The sequence below is a fragment of the Haliaeetus albicilla genome, chromosome 5, assembly GCF_947461875.1.
Source record: "Haliaeetus albicilla chromosome 5, bHalAlb1.1, whole genome shotgun sequence".
Lineage (NCBI taxonomy): Eukaryota > Metazoa > Chordata > Aves > Accipitriformes > Accipitridae > Haliaeetus > Haliaeetus albicilla.
This window is the reverse complement of record NC_091487.1, coordinates 38,393,396-38,411,821: the sequence shown is the minus strand read 5'-3', so window position 1 is coordinate 38,411,821 and position 18,426 is coordinate 38,393,396. Positions and strand designations below refer to the sequence as shown.

The window sequence follows — 18,426 nt, the reverse complement described above, 5'->3', positions numbered from 1 at the left end:
TTAAATGATTAAAGCCTCTCATAGTACTGGAAAAAGCTGGTTGCTAAGATTTGTGATTGCAGTAATCTGCTCCTAGGGGACTTTTCCTGTAATTGGTCAGTTAGTTGTTTTAAGGGGCTTTGTAGGGAAGTTCATCTTCACTCTAAGAGGAGTGAAGTTATGTTCTGGTACTATGCTTCCTTTGATTTTACTGTTAACAGCTTAAAAGGAATTTAGGGAACTTCAATATTAAAGCAGAAGGCTTTGGAGTTCCTTCATAGAATCACGGAATGGTTTGGGTTGGAAGGGACCTTAAAGATCATCTAGTCCAACCCTCCTGCCAAGGGCAGGGACATCTTTTACTAGACCAGGCTGCTCAAAGCCCCATCTAACCTGACCTTGAATGTTTCCAGAGATGGGGTATCCACAACGTCTCTGGGCAACCTGTTCCAGTGTCTCGCCACTCTCATTGTAAAAAATTTCTTCCTTATATCCAATATAAATCTATGCTCTTTCAGCTTAAAACTGATGCCCCTTCTCCTGTCACTACAGGCCTTGGTAAAAAGTCTCCCTCTGTGTTTCTTTATAAGACCCCTGTATTGAAAGACTGCAGTAAGGTCTCCCCAGAGCTGCCTTTTCTCCAGGCTGAACATCCCCAACTCTCTCAGCCTTTCCTCATAGGAGAGGTACTCCATCCCTCCCATCATTTTTGTGGCCCTCCTCTGAATCTGCTCTAGCATGTCCATGTCTGTCTTGTGCTGGGGACCCTAGAGCTGGACACAGTACTCTAGGTAGGGCTTCACGAGAGCGGAGTAGAGGTGGAGAATCGCCTCCCTCGACCTGCTGGCCACACTGCTTTTTATGCAACCCAGAATAGATACGGCTGGCTTTCTGGGCTTCAGACGCTGCTTGAATTTGACTACAGCCTAGGGAGAGCTGTGTTCTAGACATGGCATGCTGTGCACTTGTCATCCAGTGCTCTTAGTGTATTGGTAAACATTTAAAGTTTAATGCCAGAAGACAGTTCTGGCATTACATAACTGTTTTACTAGGAAAATAACCATGGGTTAATTCACACTGCTGACAGTACCACAAAAGGCTGATGACTGACCTGGAAATGCAGCCCAAGATATTGGTGCCCTAAATTTGTATTTAATCTCCATTATAATTCTTTCTTTGCTCATTGTCTCTCTAACTTCTGACTCTTTTGGAAGTGTTTTGTAGGGCATATTTCTTGTTTTGTACTGAATTCAGGCAGCTAGAGTCAGTGGATAGTTAAAACTTGTTTTAGGCACTACTTACAGACTTGGAAACATAAGCAAATTGTCTCTTCATTCCCAAGGCCCTCTTTCCTGGAACATTTGTCTGCTAGGTCAAGATAAATGTGTTGAGAACTGGGCTTGATGTAACCATCTACTGTTGGCTTGATAGACGCAATTGGATTGACAATTGTGATTTGGCTAGAAGGAATGCTGTGGGAGTAGGGCAACTTGCCATCAGCCATAAATGTGGTCATGAATGTCTAGCAGGGTGAGTAGAATGAAAGGACATGAGGAATCTCGTAAGATGGAAAAGAAAAAGAGCCCAATTTGGCATTTAATGAACTTGCGCTCCAGTCAGTTACTTCTCAGTCAACTTTGCTTACACTGCTGAAATCTTGCTCCAGTGGCAGAACTTCTCTCTGAATCTTACAGAAAATACAGGTGTGCCCAAATAAGAGAACCGTTCCAGGTAGCTCAGTCTCAGTTCAGTTTTGATCAACATATTTAGAAGTTAACTGGAGTGATAGTCTGCCTTTCAAGTTTTCTTAATTTTAAATGAGCCTTCATTCGATACCCAAAGCCTTGAAAATGGCCATGTGTTTTGGTCCTTGGAGTTACTCGCCATCTCTTTTCCCTTCTTCAGGCACATTATCTTTCCATCCCAAAGTGCCATGAGACTGCAGTTTGGTCTGCAAAAACTGATTTGTGCAAATAGAACACTTGCCAGAAGCAGTAGAAAGATCTGACTGTGGATTTTTAGGCGTTGGATGAATCCTCATTTCAAAATCCTTATCGTGGTTTGTACACCATGTACACATCAGTCTGGTCTTCAGAGTGTAGTTATAATGAATGGGAGGCATAGAGTACGTTTTCTAAGAGGACAGGGGATGAATACAAGCTCACTAGCTGCAGTTTTTTATCATTTATGTAACCTAACAAATGGAAAGTGATATAGGAATGCCTTTTTTTTTCCTTTGGTTTTTTTTTTCTTGACCTTTCTATCTTGCTACTTTTCAGTGTTAATGCAAGTATTTCTTTAGGAAGTGTGCATTGCAGGAGAACTCTGACTCTCTGTTTTAGAAGACAAGTTGTTCAACATTGGGCTTAGGGCTTAAACCAGCAGCTTTTGCAGCTGAAAGCTCCTGTTGGGGACAAAGGAGGATAGCAAACATCTTCAGCAAGAAGAACATAAGGTTTACTTGTTTAGTGTTAAGACAACTGTAAGTAGCACAGAAGCTAATGAAATAATTTTAACGTTCTGTAAGGTGTGCTTATGACCTTTGAAGTTGTCAGTAGCAACATTGTTTTCTTCTGAAGTGTTTTTTTAAGTTTTTACTTCCCCTCTTTTAAGAGTTTTGGTTTCTTTCACTGAAGTTAATCATAGTACATTGATTGACATTTGTTTATTCAGATGCACAGGTGTGGTTTTTAACAGATTTATAGTTTTAATTGTGTGAATCTATGAATATAAAAAAAATTACAGTGTGACAGTTTCTTGCTTTGGTGTATAGACCTAGTAAGAATCAATGACCAAGCAGAAAAGTTGTCTGGCTTCTGTTTTGAATTTTACCATTAGCACAAAAGCATTCCAATTCAGCTAATTTCCTGCCTTGTGACAAAGAATGATATAACCCACTGGTCAGATGTGTTATTTCAGGTCCTTCTCTAAGCTTGATTCACAGAAATGAGTTGTTATAGATCCTGGTCTAGGGAAAGCTATACTAAGTCCAGCTATAATGTAGTAACTCAGATTAGTAGCTTTGAAGATTGCCTCCTTTAGATTCCTACCCATCAGACTAGAGTTAACTGTAACAGTAATGAATTGCTGATTTAAAAAAGAGTATAGCTATTAAAAAAGTCAACCTCTATTTGTCTCTGCTTCAAATTTACAAACTGAGTAGTGTCATGCCTGAGGCACTATGGTTTCACTAGTGATTTCATTAAGTATGTATGTTGTTCTTATTCACATACTTGTCATATTAGGTCAAAAACCTTCATTGTTTGTTTAGATAGTTGAACTAAAGCTAGCCTCCAAGTCCTAATTTGCAGGAAGGATGCTTTTCATCAAACTTGAAGCTTTTCATAGAGGCATTGCTCATAAAACTGGAATTCTGCACCCAACACAGGCCTTAAAATATTGCAAAATAAAGCTGGAAAGCATTGTCAAATATAATATGACTTAAAATGATAATGAATGAAAGCAATATGAAAATTCAATTATTGATTTCAGTGTGTGATTGTTTTTCCCCTAGGTGGCATTGGCAGGGTCGTCAATGGTGCTTTTATGGTATTGAAAGGTCATCGGTCAATTGTAAACCAAGTCCGGTTTAATCCTCACACTTACATGATCTGTTCTTCTGGAGTTGAAAAGATTATAAAGGTAAGAGTAATTATCAGAAAATGTGTTCTTTCAATATATCAGGAAGAAATGCTCTGTTTTGCTCAGCATAGTTCTTTTCCACACCCATCCTGTTTTCTCATCTTATTCTTTTGTAAAGTGGTACGTCTTATTTGCTGGCTACACTGATGCAAATTTTTAATTGGGCATTTCAACTTTAAACTCCATTTCAATTGTAAAGGTTTTGGAGATAAGGGATAAGATCAGAGTTTTTTGGATTTGTACCTTGAAAAGGAATTTTTTTTCCAGTTTCATTCCATACTTAATTGAAGTATCATGCAAACAGTCTTTCTTGGGAGAGTTTGGTCACAGCTGTGACGTGATCTCCTAAGACTTCTGATACTTTGTGCTAAAATTTAATAAAAATCTCTCCAAAGAGTATCACTGAGCCTTAGCCTAGCCTGACCTAGCTGAATTTGGCCCAGATACTGCCTCAGGAACCCTTCTTTAATTTTTGTACATACTTCTGCATTGAATCAATTCAACATACCTTTCTGTAGCTTCCAGAGGAAACAAGACTCTTAATACCTTCCACAATATGTCTTTTCTGAATCCTCTAACAATGTACCATAGTTTTAGAAAGGTTATGCCTTTTTATGTAGAATGTAAAGAGGTAAGAAACTTTGTTAGGTTCTGAAACTTTCTTTCCTTAAGGAAAGACAGCCAATGTTGTGAGAGCAAGGCAGAAACTCTTTTGTCATTTCTAATCGCAGAAGTTGAGGGTGGGGAGGCAGAGAATTATGCTACACTAATGCACTTTGCATTCTGCTGCTGTAGAAATTTTGCTATAATTTAGGTCTAGCAACAAGATGAAAGAAACCAGAACAATTTAATTTTTAAGTAGGATAATGAGAACGGATGCTGCTTCTAACTATTTGGTGAATGACTTCATAAAAGTCTTACTTGTATGTGGCTATAAATGAGGTTGAGTATTAGTAAATGCTTTACTCAGCTACAAGTTGACTGAATGAACTTGTCTTGCAAAGGAACATTTTAGTGGTCTGCAACTTATGGACTGGCCCAAAACCCTCGAACCATGGCCAGATGCCCAGCTGCATCACTTGCATTACAGCTACTATCAGCATTTGGGTTCTGATTGCAGTTCAGCTTTCCTTTTCTTCAATCTTCCACTGGTATTTTAGTTTGCTTTTCTACTTTTTTCTTCACCTGTGTCCCTCTGACAGATTTGATCATAAATCTATCAAATACAGGCTTTGAACAAAAGTGCATTGAACATTCTTAGCAGCTCACTGATTTTTTCATTTTCCAAGCAGTCAGACTGCCACTGTTTAACAACAGTTTTGCCAGAGGCATTTTTTTTGCTTTGGGAACTTGATTCACGCAGCCTGAATTCTCCCTTTTGGATTTTAGATCTGCTGACCCTTCACCCTATGAATCCTTCCTGCATGAGTGTGCTTAGACTGTTGGATTAGCATTGGTATAAACATCCCCTGTGTTGCTTTTGTGTACTTCTGCTAGGGTTTTTTTTTGAGGGGGGGGGTTGCCTGGTGATTAAAAGGTTAGTTTGATTAAGGCTCCAGTCACAGGTTGGGTAAGTCTTTCAAAGACACCTCTGCTTGAATGCTTCCTTAGAAGAGAACGCCTGTTGTGTCACAGTATGTGCAATGGAACTCGTGTAGCTGCTTTGAAGGACCTGAATTCCCCAAACATTGCAAGCTAGAAACAAATTAAGGCAAAGGTGTTTAATGTATTAAGTTTATTAGCAAGCCAGAACTTCTTACCGTTTTGTTGTGTGTTATTTTATCTCAGCTTGTGATATGCTTTGTTTGGGGATCAGGTTGTTTTAAGGCTCATATCTTGTCTGATCTGCATGACTTCACTCTTTAAAGGTACTGTCTTAGTGAACAGCAGTTTGCAGGTGACCACGCAATGGTGGTTTCTTCTTCACTCCAGCTACTACTACAGATAGGCTGGAGGCTAGTAACTGCCACTAGCAGAAGGGAAAAACAAGAAAAACAATATCAGCAGTTCTGAGGGGCTATTTACTGCATTAAAAACTGTTGGGAACACAATTCCTTCTCTTGCATGGCTATCTTTTTCCCCCCATATAAATGTTCGATGTGCTTGCTCAGAGAAGTTGAGATGACAAGAGGAAGAGCCATAAATAAAAATTGTAGTTAGGTTTTTTATATTTTCTTGTTTTGTTGGTTTTTTGTTTTTTGTTTTAATCGGTTCCTTAAGAAGCGTCTTTCCTTTTACTGTCCTTCAAGTGTCTTCTAAAAATTTCTGGATTAAATCATAGAAGATAACTTCACTGTGGTTGGCTGGCATTCCATTCCCTCTGTTGCAGAAACTCTGATGAATTAAAAATGTAGATGCAAGTAGTTGTTTGTCTGAACCCTTAATTTTTAGACTAGCTGGCCTAAATTTGGTATTTCTAGAAGTGAGGAACTGGTAGCACCAGCATCAAGGCATGATACAGACAAGCCATTCAATAATTCCACGTCCTTCTGCCAACACACTTGCTATTTTAATGCTGATTGCAAATGAGATACAAATTCATTTCAGGCCTAGCCCTGCTGAAATGAGTAGTATTCACAAGGATGATTTTGACCTTTGTAGTTATCGGCTTTTTTGCTTTAGTTTTATTTTGTTGTAAAGCACCTGCAAGAATATAATTCAGTAACTCGGTGGTTTAGGGTTTGATTTCTGCTAGGACTGAGAATACTGTCGATAAGATGGGGGGGGTATGTGTGTATGAATATTCAAGTGAGGATGTTTCAGAAAGTTAAAATAAGACTCAACAAGATCATTAATAAAGGATACTAGAAGCCCTGACTCCAGGCAAGTGTGTTCTGAACACATCAACCCAGATGAATTGCTCGTTGCCCTCCATTTCAGAAACCTGAACCTCAGTAAAATTGTATGGAAAAGCACAGCTGTGAACTAAAATGATAATTTGCAGCAAGTATTCACCATGAGGGCTAAAGCAATATAAAACAGAAAAATACCACTTTCCCCTCAGTTAAGTGTGTGAGACATTGGGGTGTGCTGGCAGAAAAACAAATTGTATTGCAGGAGAAATAAATGAGGCATTCCCTCTGATGTGTGGGGCTTACAGGAGGGCCACGGAGAATTAGCAGTTGGAAGACAGTTCCAGAAAAGATAAAATAGATAAAGTGCACAAGGATTTTCAGAAAGAAATACTGGTTTGTATTGGAAATGGAATACTGTGTAACTGAGCACAACTGTTATAGTCCCATTTGTTTAAAAATCATCAGTATATCAAAGATAGCAAAGTCTGTTTGCCCATGTTGCTATGGTGACAGATTCATGTCATTGTGGCTAGCTGCCTCTGCCTAATCAGATAATCTAATATAGCTGGTTTTAATTATTCTCACGCTATGGGCATAACTACTTTTTTGTTTTAAAATTTGGGGGTTTGCCACCATGGAGCACAAGCAATTCAAAGATGTTCTCTGAAGCATCTCTGCTGTAGTAGAGAAACAATTTTGTACTCCCCTTTTCTGTTGTTCCTATTTTTATATCCGTACTCGGGGCATCAGTGAGTAATATTCAGCTCCTTAATCCTCTGACAGAGAAATAAATTCTTGATAGATTGTTGCTTCAGTGGGATGACTTGCCAACTTGTTTTCTCCAATTTGCTCACATTATTCCTCGACAGGGCATCAGTCAGAGGATGAGAAAAAGGCAAAAGCATGCCATTTACAAAGAAGCCCATTTCAGATGCCACAGAGAGCACTGCGCCAGTTGCTGCCTGTTTAAAGACTTCCTGGTTCTGCCAAGGATAGATTTTTAGTCTGATTTCTTTCTGGGACTCAGGCAGGCCCTCACACTCCCTCACAGCAAAATGTCTAAAAAATAGCAATATCAGTCTCCAGAGACATCTGATCCTGTACAAGCAGGTATTCATCCTGAATTCCCTTGTCTTGTCTTTAATATTCACTCCTCCTCTGTGAACAAATTTGTCTTGGAAGGGAAAAGCCTCACTATGGACTCTTTGTAGCTATCTTTTCAATATTTAACACTGCTGTATTTTCTCTGATGCTTGCAGAGTGAGCAGAAAGATCTGGTAGCACTAACAAGGATGTGGAATCTCTCTGTGCACAATTTATGTACCTTTTTAGATTACTTTTTGTTATAAAACAGACCTTTCCCAGAGGGACTTAAGAGCAGACTGCCTCTCCTCTATTTATATTGGTTCATACAGAATCTAAGAATTTTCTAATTCTCTTACTTAAAAAAAGAATTTTTATAAAAAAACTAGTGATCAATCTAACACTGCTAAGACTACTTGAGGAAGGGGCATGCCAGCCTGCTTGTCCAGGCATACAGCATGAAGCATTTACAAAAAGGGACATGCTTCTTAAATACAAAAAGATCTGATCTACTTGCTGAAATGCTCAGCAGTGAGACAAAGAGGGGAAAAGATCTGATAAATTATGAGAGGAGGTACTGGACATGAGCTAGTTAAATGATCAAGAAGGCAGCAACTCAGAATAGTCTTTTGAGCAAGTAGAGTTCTATTTTTCTATTAAAAAACTTGGTATATCCCCAGATCAACAATCGCATGCATTCACTGAGAGAAGACACTTTCCTATGTTGTCTTTAGGAAGCGGAGCATGGTAAATAATTAGAGGACGAAAAGAGATTTCTTTCTGTTCTCTTGAATAATTCAAAAAGGTTAAGTACATAGACTTCCATCAACCATAGCGTGGGCTTAGATTGGGTTTTGTTATCTTTATCCAAATCTGATGCTTGTCCCTTGAGCTATGTGTCTAGTAAGTGCAGTGCTTGAACCAAGCAGTGGAGGCTGTCTTCATTCTGGTTTCAAGTATTATATTAATGAACTGTACTTGAAGAGAATTCGCTTAAGTACTGCGATTAGTCAAAATAGCAATTAAGTACAAATAGCAAATACACCTTTGTATTGAGGCATGTTCCTAGGAACAGGGTACTGTAACGCGATGTAACATTCCTCTGCCTTTGCTCTGAAAAGCAGCTTAATGATTGCCATACAGAAAAAGGTGTATCTGCAGCCCACCTTAGTTTTGGAACAGTGTCTCTTTTATCTATGTAGCCAGATGATATGTGGAAGTTCTGTTAACCATAAATTACAGAGGGTGCAAAGTAAAGGCAGTCAAGTTTGGGAGCATTCCAGAATAAAGGTTACCTGTACATCTTAAATTTGGCTGTGCTGAACAGGTAGCTGCAAGAGAATTTATTTTGTTTTACTTCCAGTATTAAAGGTGTAAGGTCTTAGTGTACACTGTTGAAAATCTCTGGGAATACAGAATTGTTGGCAATCTTGTGGGCTTTTTTAATAGTGCTTGTCATGGTAGTATCAGATTATGTTGCATGTGTTAACTACGCATCTGTGAGATGAGTGCTGATTACCCCATTTACACAGGCAAAACACACTTTTTGTTAATGGTTTTGTCTACTTGGAGCAAAACTTGACTAATTTCTGTTGGGAAAAGAGTTAGATGTTTTTGCCAAAAGGCCAACCTTGGTATAGACAGCTGGCATAGATTTCCCACCCCCACACCCCCCCGCCGAGGTTGTTAGTACGGTAAAACCAAAGCATGCCTGAAATCAGATATTTTATAAGCAGAACGGTAAGGCAGTATTGTGGATAAGCTACATACTAGCTCTGCTTACAGTAACTGTTATGCATCACATTAACCATTGATCTAGAATAAACTGGTAGTGGTTGTCCAATGAATGCCTTAATCATATTGCCCCTGAATCTGTGAGTAAAACTGAGAAAGGTGAGGAGATCCCACTATTCTGTTTGCTATGGATTACTAGTTTCTTAGGGATATTGGTGAATCTTCTTTTGGTGTTTTTTTGTTTTGTTTTGTTTTTTTCCTTTTCCTCTCCACGCCAGGAAAACTGAGGGAAGGCTAGAAGGACAGCACAGTCAAGGCTGTTGCTATTGGTAAAATCATTACACTTTGCAATGTTACTCCCTCTCTTCACTTCAAAAGTAGCTTTCAGTAAAACTCTTCTCCTTCACCTTTCCCCGCTAAAACAGCTGCAGTGTCTCGAGAGGATTCTGGATGCTTTCTTTCCTTCACAACTGTTCCCTAAAGGGAGTGGTGCAGCTCTGCTTTTCACCTTCATACATTCAGCTCCCTGCCTGCTGATAAGGTGTGACTGACTATGCAGCTGGATGAAATGTTACTCTAAATCACTGGCACAGGCAACTCTAGTTTCCTGGGAAACAAGTGCCTTCATTAGTGCTAAGACTGTATTGTAGGCAACAAACTATTCTTAACCATTAGTGAGTAAGCATCCCCTATTACATAAAAATAGAGCCCTGCAATTTGGGGGAAATATTACATAATGAAATATTGAAATGATGGATAACCTGCAGTGTGAGAGCTTTTAAGTTCTGGATGGGTGAAGTAGATGCAGGCAAAACATTTGTAAAGGGAGAGAAAAAAGCCCCGCATCTCTGGAATACTTGTAAGTATGGGTCCGAGCGATAAGAATTATTAAAAACAATCTGCAACTTGCAATTGTTCTGGGTATTGGCACTACTGTTCTATTTCAAATGCTTGTAGTAGTTTATGAATTCAAAGACATACGTATTTTTTTATTTTCTGTTATAGATCTGGAGTCCTTACAAGCAGCCTGACTGCACAGGGGATCTGGATGGTAGAATTGAGGATGATTCACGTTGCCTCTACACTCATGAAGAGTACATCAGTCTTGTGTTGAACAGTGGTAGTGGTTTGTCCCATGATTATGCCAACCAGTCAGTCCAGGAAGATCCACGGATGATGGCCTTTTTTGACTCCCTGGTGCGCCGGGAGATCGAGGGCTGGAGTTCTGACTCAGACAGCGACCTCAGTGAGAGCACAATCCTGCAGCTCCATGCAGGAGTAAGTGAGCGCTCTGCTTACAGCGAGTCAGAGTCCTCTTCCTCTTTGCATCACTCCCCACCACATGTGGCTGAAGAGTCCGATGAAACTGCCTATAACTTAAGGGCCTTAAGATCAACTGAATCCCCCTCAGCCAGAGAAGACATGGCTTCCCGTCAACAGCGGCTCTCTGCACTGAGGAAGTATCAGGATAAACGTCTCCTGGCCCTTTCCAATGAGTCTGATTCTGATGAGAATACCTGTGAGGCAGAACTAGATACAGACCTTTTCCCACGGCCACGGTCCCCAAGTCCTGAGGAGAACGAATCCAGCAGTTCCAGTAGCAGCAGTACAGAAGATGAAGAGGAACTGAACGAACGACGCACATCTATGAGGCAACGCAACGCACTGAGGCGCCGACAGAAGGTGCAAAAGGAGGAAAGGACTAGCACTAACACAGAGAATGTGGCCCCCTACATAGGTGAGGACATCTATGATTACCCCCAGATCAAAGTAGATGATCTTTCTTCTTCTCCAGCTTCTTCACCAGAAAGGAGTTCAGCCAACAAAGAAGTTCTCAAAGAAAGGACGTCTCCTTGTTCAGACAGTGAATCAGTGGAGAGAAAGATTTACAAAGCTTACAAATGGCTTCATTATTCTTACATATCATATTCAGCTACTAAAGATGGTGAATCCTCCAGAGGAGGTGGAGAGAATGATGAAGGGAAACCAGGAACTAGTGGAAGGCACAGTACAGCACACTTGCTAAATAAGGAGGATGCTAGCAACTTGACTTCAGTAGTTCCTCAAGGTTCCCCAGCTCTTTCTACTGAAAGCCACAACAAAGAAACTTTAAAAGAATGTGGCTTGATAGAAAATTCTAGTAATGGTCAAGCTCATGAATGTGACAATCAGCGGTGGATGGAGGGTCAAGAAAACACATCTGAAGACACTAGCAGTGGAGGTATAGAGCATTCTTTTGAGACTAAAAAGCTCAATGGAAAACCTAACTGCAAAGGGCTAAATAGTTGTACTGAAGAACCTTGCATTCAGACTGCAGGACTTACGGAACAGAGAAATAGTCAGAACTGTCAACCAGCATCAAGCCATCACTCACTGGTCCCTCCATTCTCCACTGTTGCCATCTGTAGCATGTCAGGTCACTGTTCCAGAAACCAGACTGATGACAGTGAGGAGAGGAGCCTCGACACCTCCTGTGTTAACCACAATAACGGCCACTTGCATCTTCGCCCTTCATGCTTCAACAATGGACAGAGCTTTGGAGAGCAGGAGACTGTGACACAAGGACTACAGGTGCACTCAAATGCTGATAATGGCAACCTTGTACAGATGGGTGTGACCTTGCACAAAGACTGCTGCCTGTCTGAAATGGACTCCAACAGCTACACTGTGAGCACAAGAGAGGATACTGCTGACTTGCAACCTACAGGCAGTGAGAGCACTCAATCTCTCGGAGGACTGAAAAGACACAGAGCGGAGCTGGAAGATGCAGATTCAGAGAGTTCATCCTTAGAAAAGAAGTTAAAAACATGATAAATGCAAATGTCTGTCATAGTGTGCACTCTCTCAAAAAAAAAAAAAAAGGAAAAGGAAAAAGAAAGTATTAAAGGCACATAGAGCTTGGGTCTGAAACATTGCGTTTGATTCTCCATTCCATTCTTCAGTGGGTCTGTTTTAGATTGCCAGTGGTTCATGCTGTATAAAAATCCAACTTACTCCTTAATGAGACTGAGTCTAGTGTACCAATACAAGGTTCTGTTTAAAGTAAATCCTTATTAAGACGGTTGACTGAATTATTCTTGTGTGAACATGTGTCGTTTGTTCAGCCAGCCAACCAGGATGACTGCTTTAAATTTTAATTGTTCTTCTAAGAAGGAGTTTTTCCATACTGACACTTATTACACATTGCAGGCTGAAGAATGATTGAATTAGATCACACTGGTGGTAGCTTGGGGTGTGTTTCTTGTTGAGGAAAACGGGGAAGAAACCTTTCTGGGCCCTTGATTCTGCTTCAGAATTGAAAGAAATGTAACCATAAGGGAGGATATTTTCAGAACTGACTGGTATCTTTAGAGATGATACTTCATAAAGCACTTGCTTCTGGTACAGTTCAGTGACATTATTATTATGCCAACAGAAAAGCTATAGGAAATGAGCCTCTTTCCAAAATCAACTTTAGACTGTTCCCATGGTGACATTCAATTTTGTGGGTTTTTTTTAAAGAAAAGAACTGACTAACACAGCTTCATCACTATACTAAAATGTGATTGTTTGGCAAGAGAAAGGCATTATGCTGTAGGCCTCACTCTAACCAAGGGCTATTAAAAATCAGGCATTGAAACATGCCTTTCTGTGAGCTTAGCACATAGAGATTCATTATTATTATTATTATTATTAAGAATATGGCTCTGAGTGTTGGTATGTATCTTGACTGTGCCCTCCTCTTTCCCCATGTGCCTACCTTTGGGAGGCAGTAGACCAAAGCCAAAATAGTGGAAGGATGGATAATGTAACTGATGCATGTTAACAGCAACACTTGGCAAAGTCTGAAAACTGGGTTTTTTTAGCAGTTTTCTTAGCCCAAAGCTCAAAATAGGTTGGCACTGGAGGTCAGGGTTCGTTTTCCACCACTGTGCTGCAAATGTTTAAAACTGCAGATGGGTAGATAGATTCAACAGAGTTGTGTGTGTAAGGGAGAGCTTCAGAGAAATGTCCCCATGTGTGAGCACACCAGGACTCCAAGTCTGGCAATGAGAACTTGAGCAAGAGCATAGCTCTAGCTGCCGGCTGTCATGAACTGGCATACTGTTCAGGTGGACAAAGTCCTCTCTTGCCTGGACTCTTTTTAATGGAGTATCTAGTGAGTTGTCTCAGTTCTGGCATTCTGGAATTGGTGAAATTGCACTTGCTGCCCTAGCAACAAGGTAAGAGGAGTCAGTGTGTGAAGGGAAAAGAAATCACCTGTAAAGGACATAGAAACTGTGTGTGCCTTGCAGTGCTGACAACATAAAAAGACGCTTCTTTTGACCACAGTAATTGTCACAGGCTTTCAAGCCCAGTACGGAGGAAGGGCTAGATTATTTTAAGGAATAGGAGATTTTTGCTTTTGATATGACTCTAGCAGTACTACTGCCGTAGAGCACTGGTCTCAGAATAATTATGTCACATGCACAGCTACTTGGTACCTGGGGAAAGAAGGAAGATGCCCTGTTAAAACATGATGAAAGTAAAGGAGTGCTTCAGAAGGGATTCTGGGAGGGAAAGGTATGGGAGGGAGAGTAAAGAATATGAGCTGAAAAATTTTCTTACAACTCCTGTGTGCCATAGGCTGTTTGCCCATGCTTGGTCAGCTTTGCTGAGTGAGAACTTGGAATAAGATACGATGTCGTATTTAAGGAGCATGTAAGATGGTTGAAAGGGGAAGGGGTGTTTTCAAACATGAGTGAAAGTGCAATAAGAACAAGCTGATACATTGTTACCTTATTGAAAAAATTGTTCTGTACTGATTATATTTTAGATCGCTGCAATGAACATCACTATAGGAGTGTTCTCCTTGGTTGTATAAACACCTGACTGTAAACATTGGGTTTTAGCCAAAATCTTGAGGTTGCTGGGTCAAAACTTTTTTATTATTATTTTATTTTTTTTAAAGCTCTTTACATTGGAAACACTTTCTCAGCTGTCTCTTCTTCTGCCTTTCTCTGAAGAATGCCCAGATGGCTGGTGAATGAGCATCTGCACCCTCCTTTGACATGGTCATCTTTTCTCAGTGTTTTCTCAAATACCTTGTGGTCTCACTTTCTGGTTCTTTTGTTTGTTTTCAAAAGCAGAATAAAAGCTCCCAGGTTTGGTGTTAATGCTCCTCTACAGGTTCTGGGCATAAAGGTTTGCTGTGGTTTCCCAAAGACAGCCTCCCATGCTGTCTGTGTGCTTATTATTTCTAGTTTCTGTCAAGCAGGAGGAGGAAGGTGGGCTGCAATCTTAACCTTTTGTTCACAGGAAATTTCACTGCACACAAGAACTGCAGCTGCCGAATCAGTGGGTTCACCTTCTCACATAAATAAATGTTATCAGCACTAGGCAGCTGCATTATCTGGAAAAGACCAAAAAAAGCAAGCAAGCAGCAGCTTGTCTGCTGCAGGTAGCCAGCAATGAAAAGAGCTGCTCTTTGTAGGTTGCTTTGCTTTGTCATTGATCCCATGCCTCTGCGCTCTCCCCCTACACTGGGTTGCCACGCGTGCTGTGTGCCGGCAGTTCCCTGGGCTGCTAGATCTGAGTGTTGCTCGGTGGGACTGTCGCTCCCTGTTTCTGGGGACAGAGAGCAAGCTGTTGAGTGGAAAATCCTACAAGTTCATCTGAAGAGATTTCACCTTTTCTAATAATGTGCCATGTACTTAGAAATGAAAAGGTTGTGTAAATCCTGAACTACCTTGTGAGTTAGCCACTATTTACTTCTCATGCAGCTTGTTATGGCAGGGGATTTGCTAGGCCAGGTTGTACAGTTCATCTCCAGAAAACCTTATCAGTGGGAGAGAAAAACTCTCCCTCACGTGCCTTCATAACACTTTGGACAGAGAAAGACTGATCTTTAAAGAAATTCTTCTTGCTACTCCTACAAGCTCACAAGTTATGTGTTTGCTTATTTCAGCTTTCTCTGTTTAAAGCATTAATGTCAAACCCAAGTGTGAGAGAGTCAAAGCTGACTGTTCCTCTGAAGCAGGCAAGCATGAGGCTCTTCTGGGCTGGGGTATTAACTGCTTTCAAAGATGCAGGAGGATATGAGATCTATCGAGCAAAGTTCTACTGTTTTTTTTCCGGCTCTCAAGTGATCTTGCCAAAACTGGTGAGTCTTCTCCAAGGTGAGTGGCTTAATGGAGATGATGCTTTGCTGTTGAGGAACAGCTCGGTCTCGCAGACAAAGCACATGCAGAAAGATACAGGTGCCTTGAGAAGGGAAGAACACAGGGGTTTGACCATGGGCATACCAGTTGATTGCAGTATGTTCTGAAACCCAGCCTGTCTCAGTTGGAGTAATAATTGGGAAGGACAACTTATTGCAGAACCTTTTCTTCAGCAAAAATTGCAGTGGATTTTTCCCCCCCTAAGTTTCATGACAGAGTAAGTGATTGAAACCTGGTCTTAATCTCTGTTTATAAGCTGTCACTTGGTAGCTAGAAATTCACTCTTCCTCAAATATTTAAAGAAGATAAATGTAGTTGGGTCTTCTTCTGAGGTCTTGTACTTTGCCTTGTCACATCCCAGTGAACAGGTAGAGGTCTCTTGCTCACTGTGGCCATCAGAAGCTGATGTGTCTTGGGATGCTTTCATGTGCAGTGATAATTTATTTTGCTGTTTGTGGACAAGAGCAAGACAGGATTTTTGTTATTACTTCATTGAGTTAAAATGCTCCGTGTTAGTGAGTTTTTGTCTCTTTTTACAGGTAGTACTACTGAGAGAGGTGTACCCTTTATACCTGATGTTTTCTCTCATTTTCAGTCCCTTGGATTCTCTGACTGTCTGTGCCAAACCTGGGAAGCTCAGTATTCTGCTGCAGAGTCTGCAGATTACCAAAGAGTAATGCACATACCTGCAACAACTGAATTACTATGTGCTTATGCAGTTCTAGCACATACATAATTTATAAAACACATCAGCACACTCCTGCAGCTGTGTCGGGGTGCCCTAATTAGCCCAGCTAATGCTACACCAGTATGAACAAGATACTTCGTTTCAAACACCTACTGAGAAAATGGCAATCCTTTAGGGGAAAAAAAAACAACAAAAAGCCCCAACAAAAAACCCCACTGGTTATGGCAGGTGCTAGGTTTGCTGAAGTTTTCTTCAGTGGTTGTGCAGGTCAAAAGCAGTGAAATCTCAAGAGATGTCAGTGTGGTGTGTTGTAGGAAATTGGCAATCTGAATTTGATGTTTGTACTCTGCCTGATTCAAGTCAAGTACTTGAACTTGCGTCTCCTGCCTTTCACTTGAGTGTCCTAAGCGTGAGCCTATTGCGTTATTCAGGAGTGGGCTTTGCTCTTCTTTTGTCTGAAATGCAAAGGGGAAAGGAAATAGAAACAGTTGCACAAATACTGAAGCAGGGCCTTGAGCCCAGCTCTGTTGGTTTGCAGTTTGCTGAGAAAATGCTAGAGGATTCTTTCTCCCTTCTTCGCCTCATGGGATCTTTGGTCCAGAGAGCAAGAGGGAGGTGCTGACCCAGCCTTGTATGCATCCTGTTTGTCCTGAACATGGGAGAATTGTCCTTTCCAAATTGGGCAGTGTGTATGATTATTTCTTTATTGTTATTTTCCTGTAGACACGTAATACCAACCTCCTAAATGAGTGCCCAAGGCAGTGAGCTGTTTGTTCTGGGTTATGGCTGGCAGGCTCAGCTTTTCTGTCTCATGAATATTTTCCTGTTCAGTTCTAGTCTCGAGTATTGGCCAACACCTACGCAGCGCTGGAGCTGCTGCACAGATGTAGGTTGGTGTTGTTGCTGCTTTCAGAGCCGATCGGAGTCGCCCCTTTGATGAAGCTGCCCTCTGCACGCTGGCTGTTTGGAAGTAGGTGGTGTGAATGAGTAAAAACATTTTGTATGTTCCTATAAATAGGCAAAACCTGCCTGATTTTGAACTTTTGATGGGAGACTAGGTCCTTCACAGCCAGACGATGTCTCTGGCTATATGCCTAGTACTTTTGTGATCGGATGCTGCAGGAATTGCTTGTTTCTAGGTAGAATTGACCCCTGGGACCATATTACTATGAGCCAGTAGTCTGCAGTGTTTTACTTCCTAAATCGTGGCTGCTTATAGCAGCATTAATAGCTGAAACCACCAGCTCCTGTGTTACGTACAGGGTTTGCATTCTGGTCACTTCAAAATGGTCAAACCATATGCTCTTTGGGAAAGTCTTGTGTCTAAGTGTCCTGCTTCCAGAACGAAGACTAAAAGGGTCAAGTTCTGCTTTTCTTAAACAAAACTTGCTTAGAGGAAATCCTGATGCATCTTTTTAAAGCACTTTGGCTTTAGCTCAACTCTGAAAGTTAAATACTCATGAGATATTTTGAACTCTTTAAAATGTGGATGTACAGCAGAAAGAGAAACAGCATGAGCTTCAGAACTGAATTCTGTCAGGGAAGGGGAAAGGAGTTGAAATGTATTTAAAAACAAGCAAACAAAAAACCCCTCCATACCCTAAATACCAGTTCGGTTCTGAATAAAAGTTCGCCACCTGCTTCCAAACCTGGCTCCTAGAAGCCGAAGCAGTGCGTTAACACAAGTGACTCGCCACACTTGAGCTTGGATAGCTGAAGACCACTGATCTGCAGAAGCCGAGAAGCCCCGGCCGTGCCTCACAGCACACTACGGATGGGCGGACCAGGGTGTCTTACCTGGTAGGGATCGCTCCTTCGTCTGCAGCAAGGCTGCCCCTGACTCCGACCATCCGATTCCGTCTCTTTTTTTGTAGAGCTGCCTGGTTTAGCTTCATAGTGCCTGGGACGTGCTGAAGAAAGATCCCTAGAGGAAAGCACTTTGGGTTTAGTTCACATTTGCCTTTGGACCTTGGAGGGAAGTTTTGGGGCTATGTTTCAGGGTGATCTTTATGCAGCCCATTAAAATGAGGGAAGAAAATTAAGGCATCCTTGCAGGAGGAACAGCAAAGTCCAAGGCAGGATCCTGTTCTAACTCACTCTTTTCCTTCCAGAGGATTCTACGTCTCCTCAAGAAACCCTGTATGTTGTGCTTTTCTCTAGGATCTAGAGAGACTTGAGGTGTTGTGTGGCTAGAAAGCAAAACTGAAACTGTCCGTAGCTCAGGATGTCACAGTGTTCATTGCTTCAGTGACGCTTCCAGTATATTACAGCCAGATCTGGCATTTCCTGGCTTGGATTATATCCTCAAATACAGTTTTCTCCAACG

General features: G+C 41.1%; 1 protein-coding gene across 3 annotated transcripts in view; it reads left to right on the top strand.

Annotated features, from left to right (window-relative positions):
- Window positions 1–12,304, top strand: part of DCAF5 (DDB1 and CUL4 associated factor 5) — a 75,927-nt gene extending 63,623 nt beyond the window's left edge. For all 3 annotated transcript variants that reach the window (XM_069784204.1, XM_069784206.1, XM_069784205.1), the window contains exons 8-9: window positions 3,494–3,621; window positions 10,239–12,304. In XM_069784204.1, the coding sequence (XP_069640305.1) occupies window positions 3,494–3,621; window positions 10,239–12,044 (1,934 nt within the window). In that variant the 3' untranslated portion in view covers window positions 12,045–12,304. The remainder of the gene's footprint in view (window positions 1–3,493; window positions 3,622–10,238) is intronic.
- The last annotated feature ends 6,122 nt before the right edge of the window (window positions 12,305–18,426 follow it).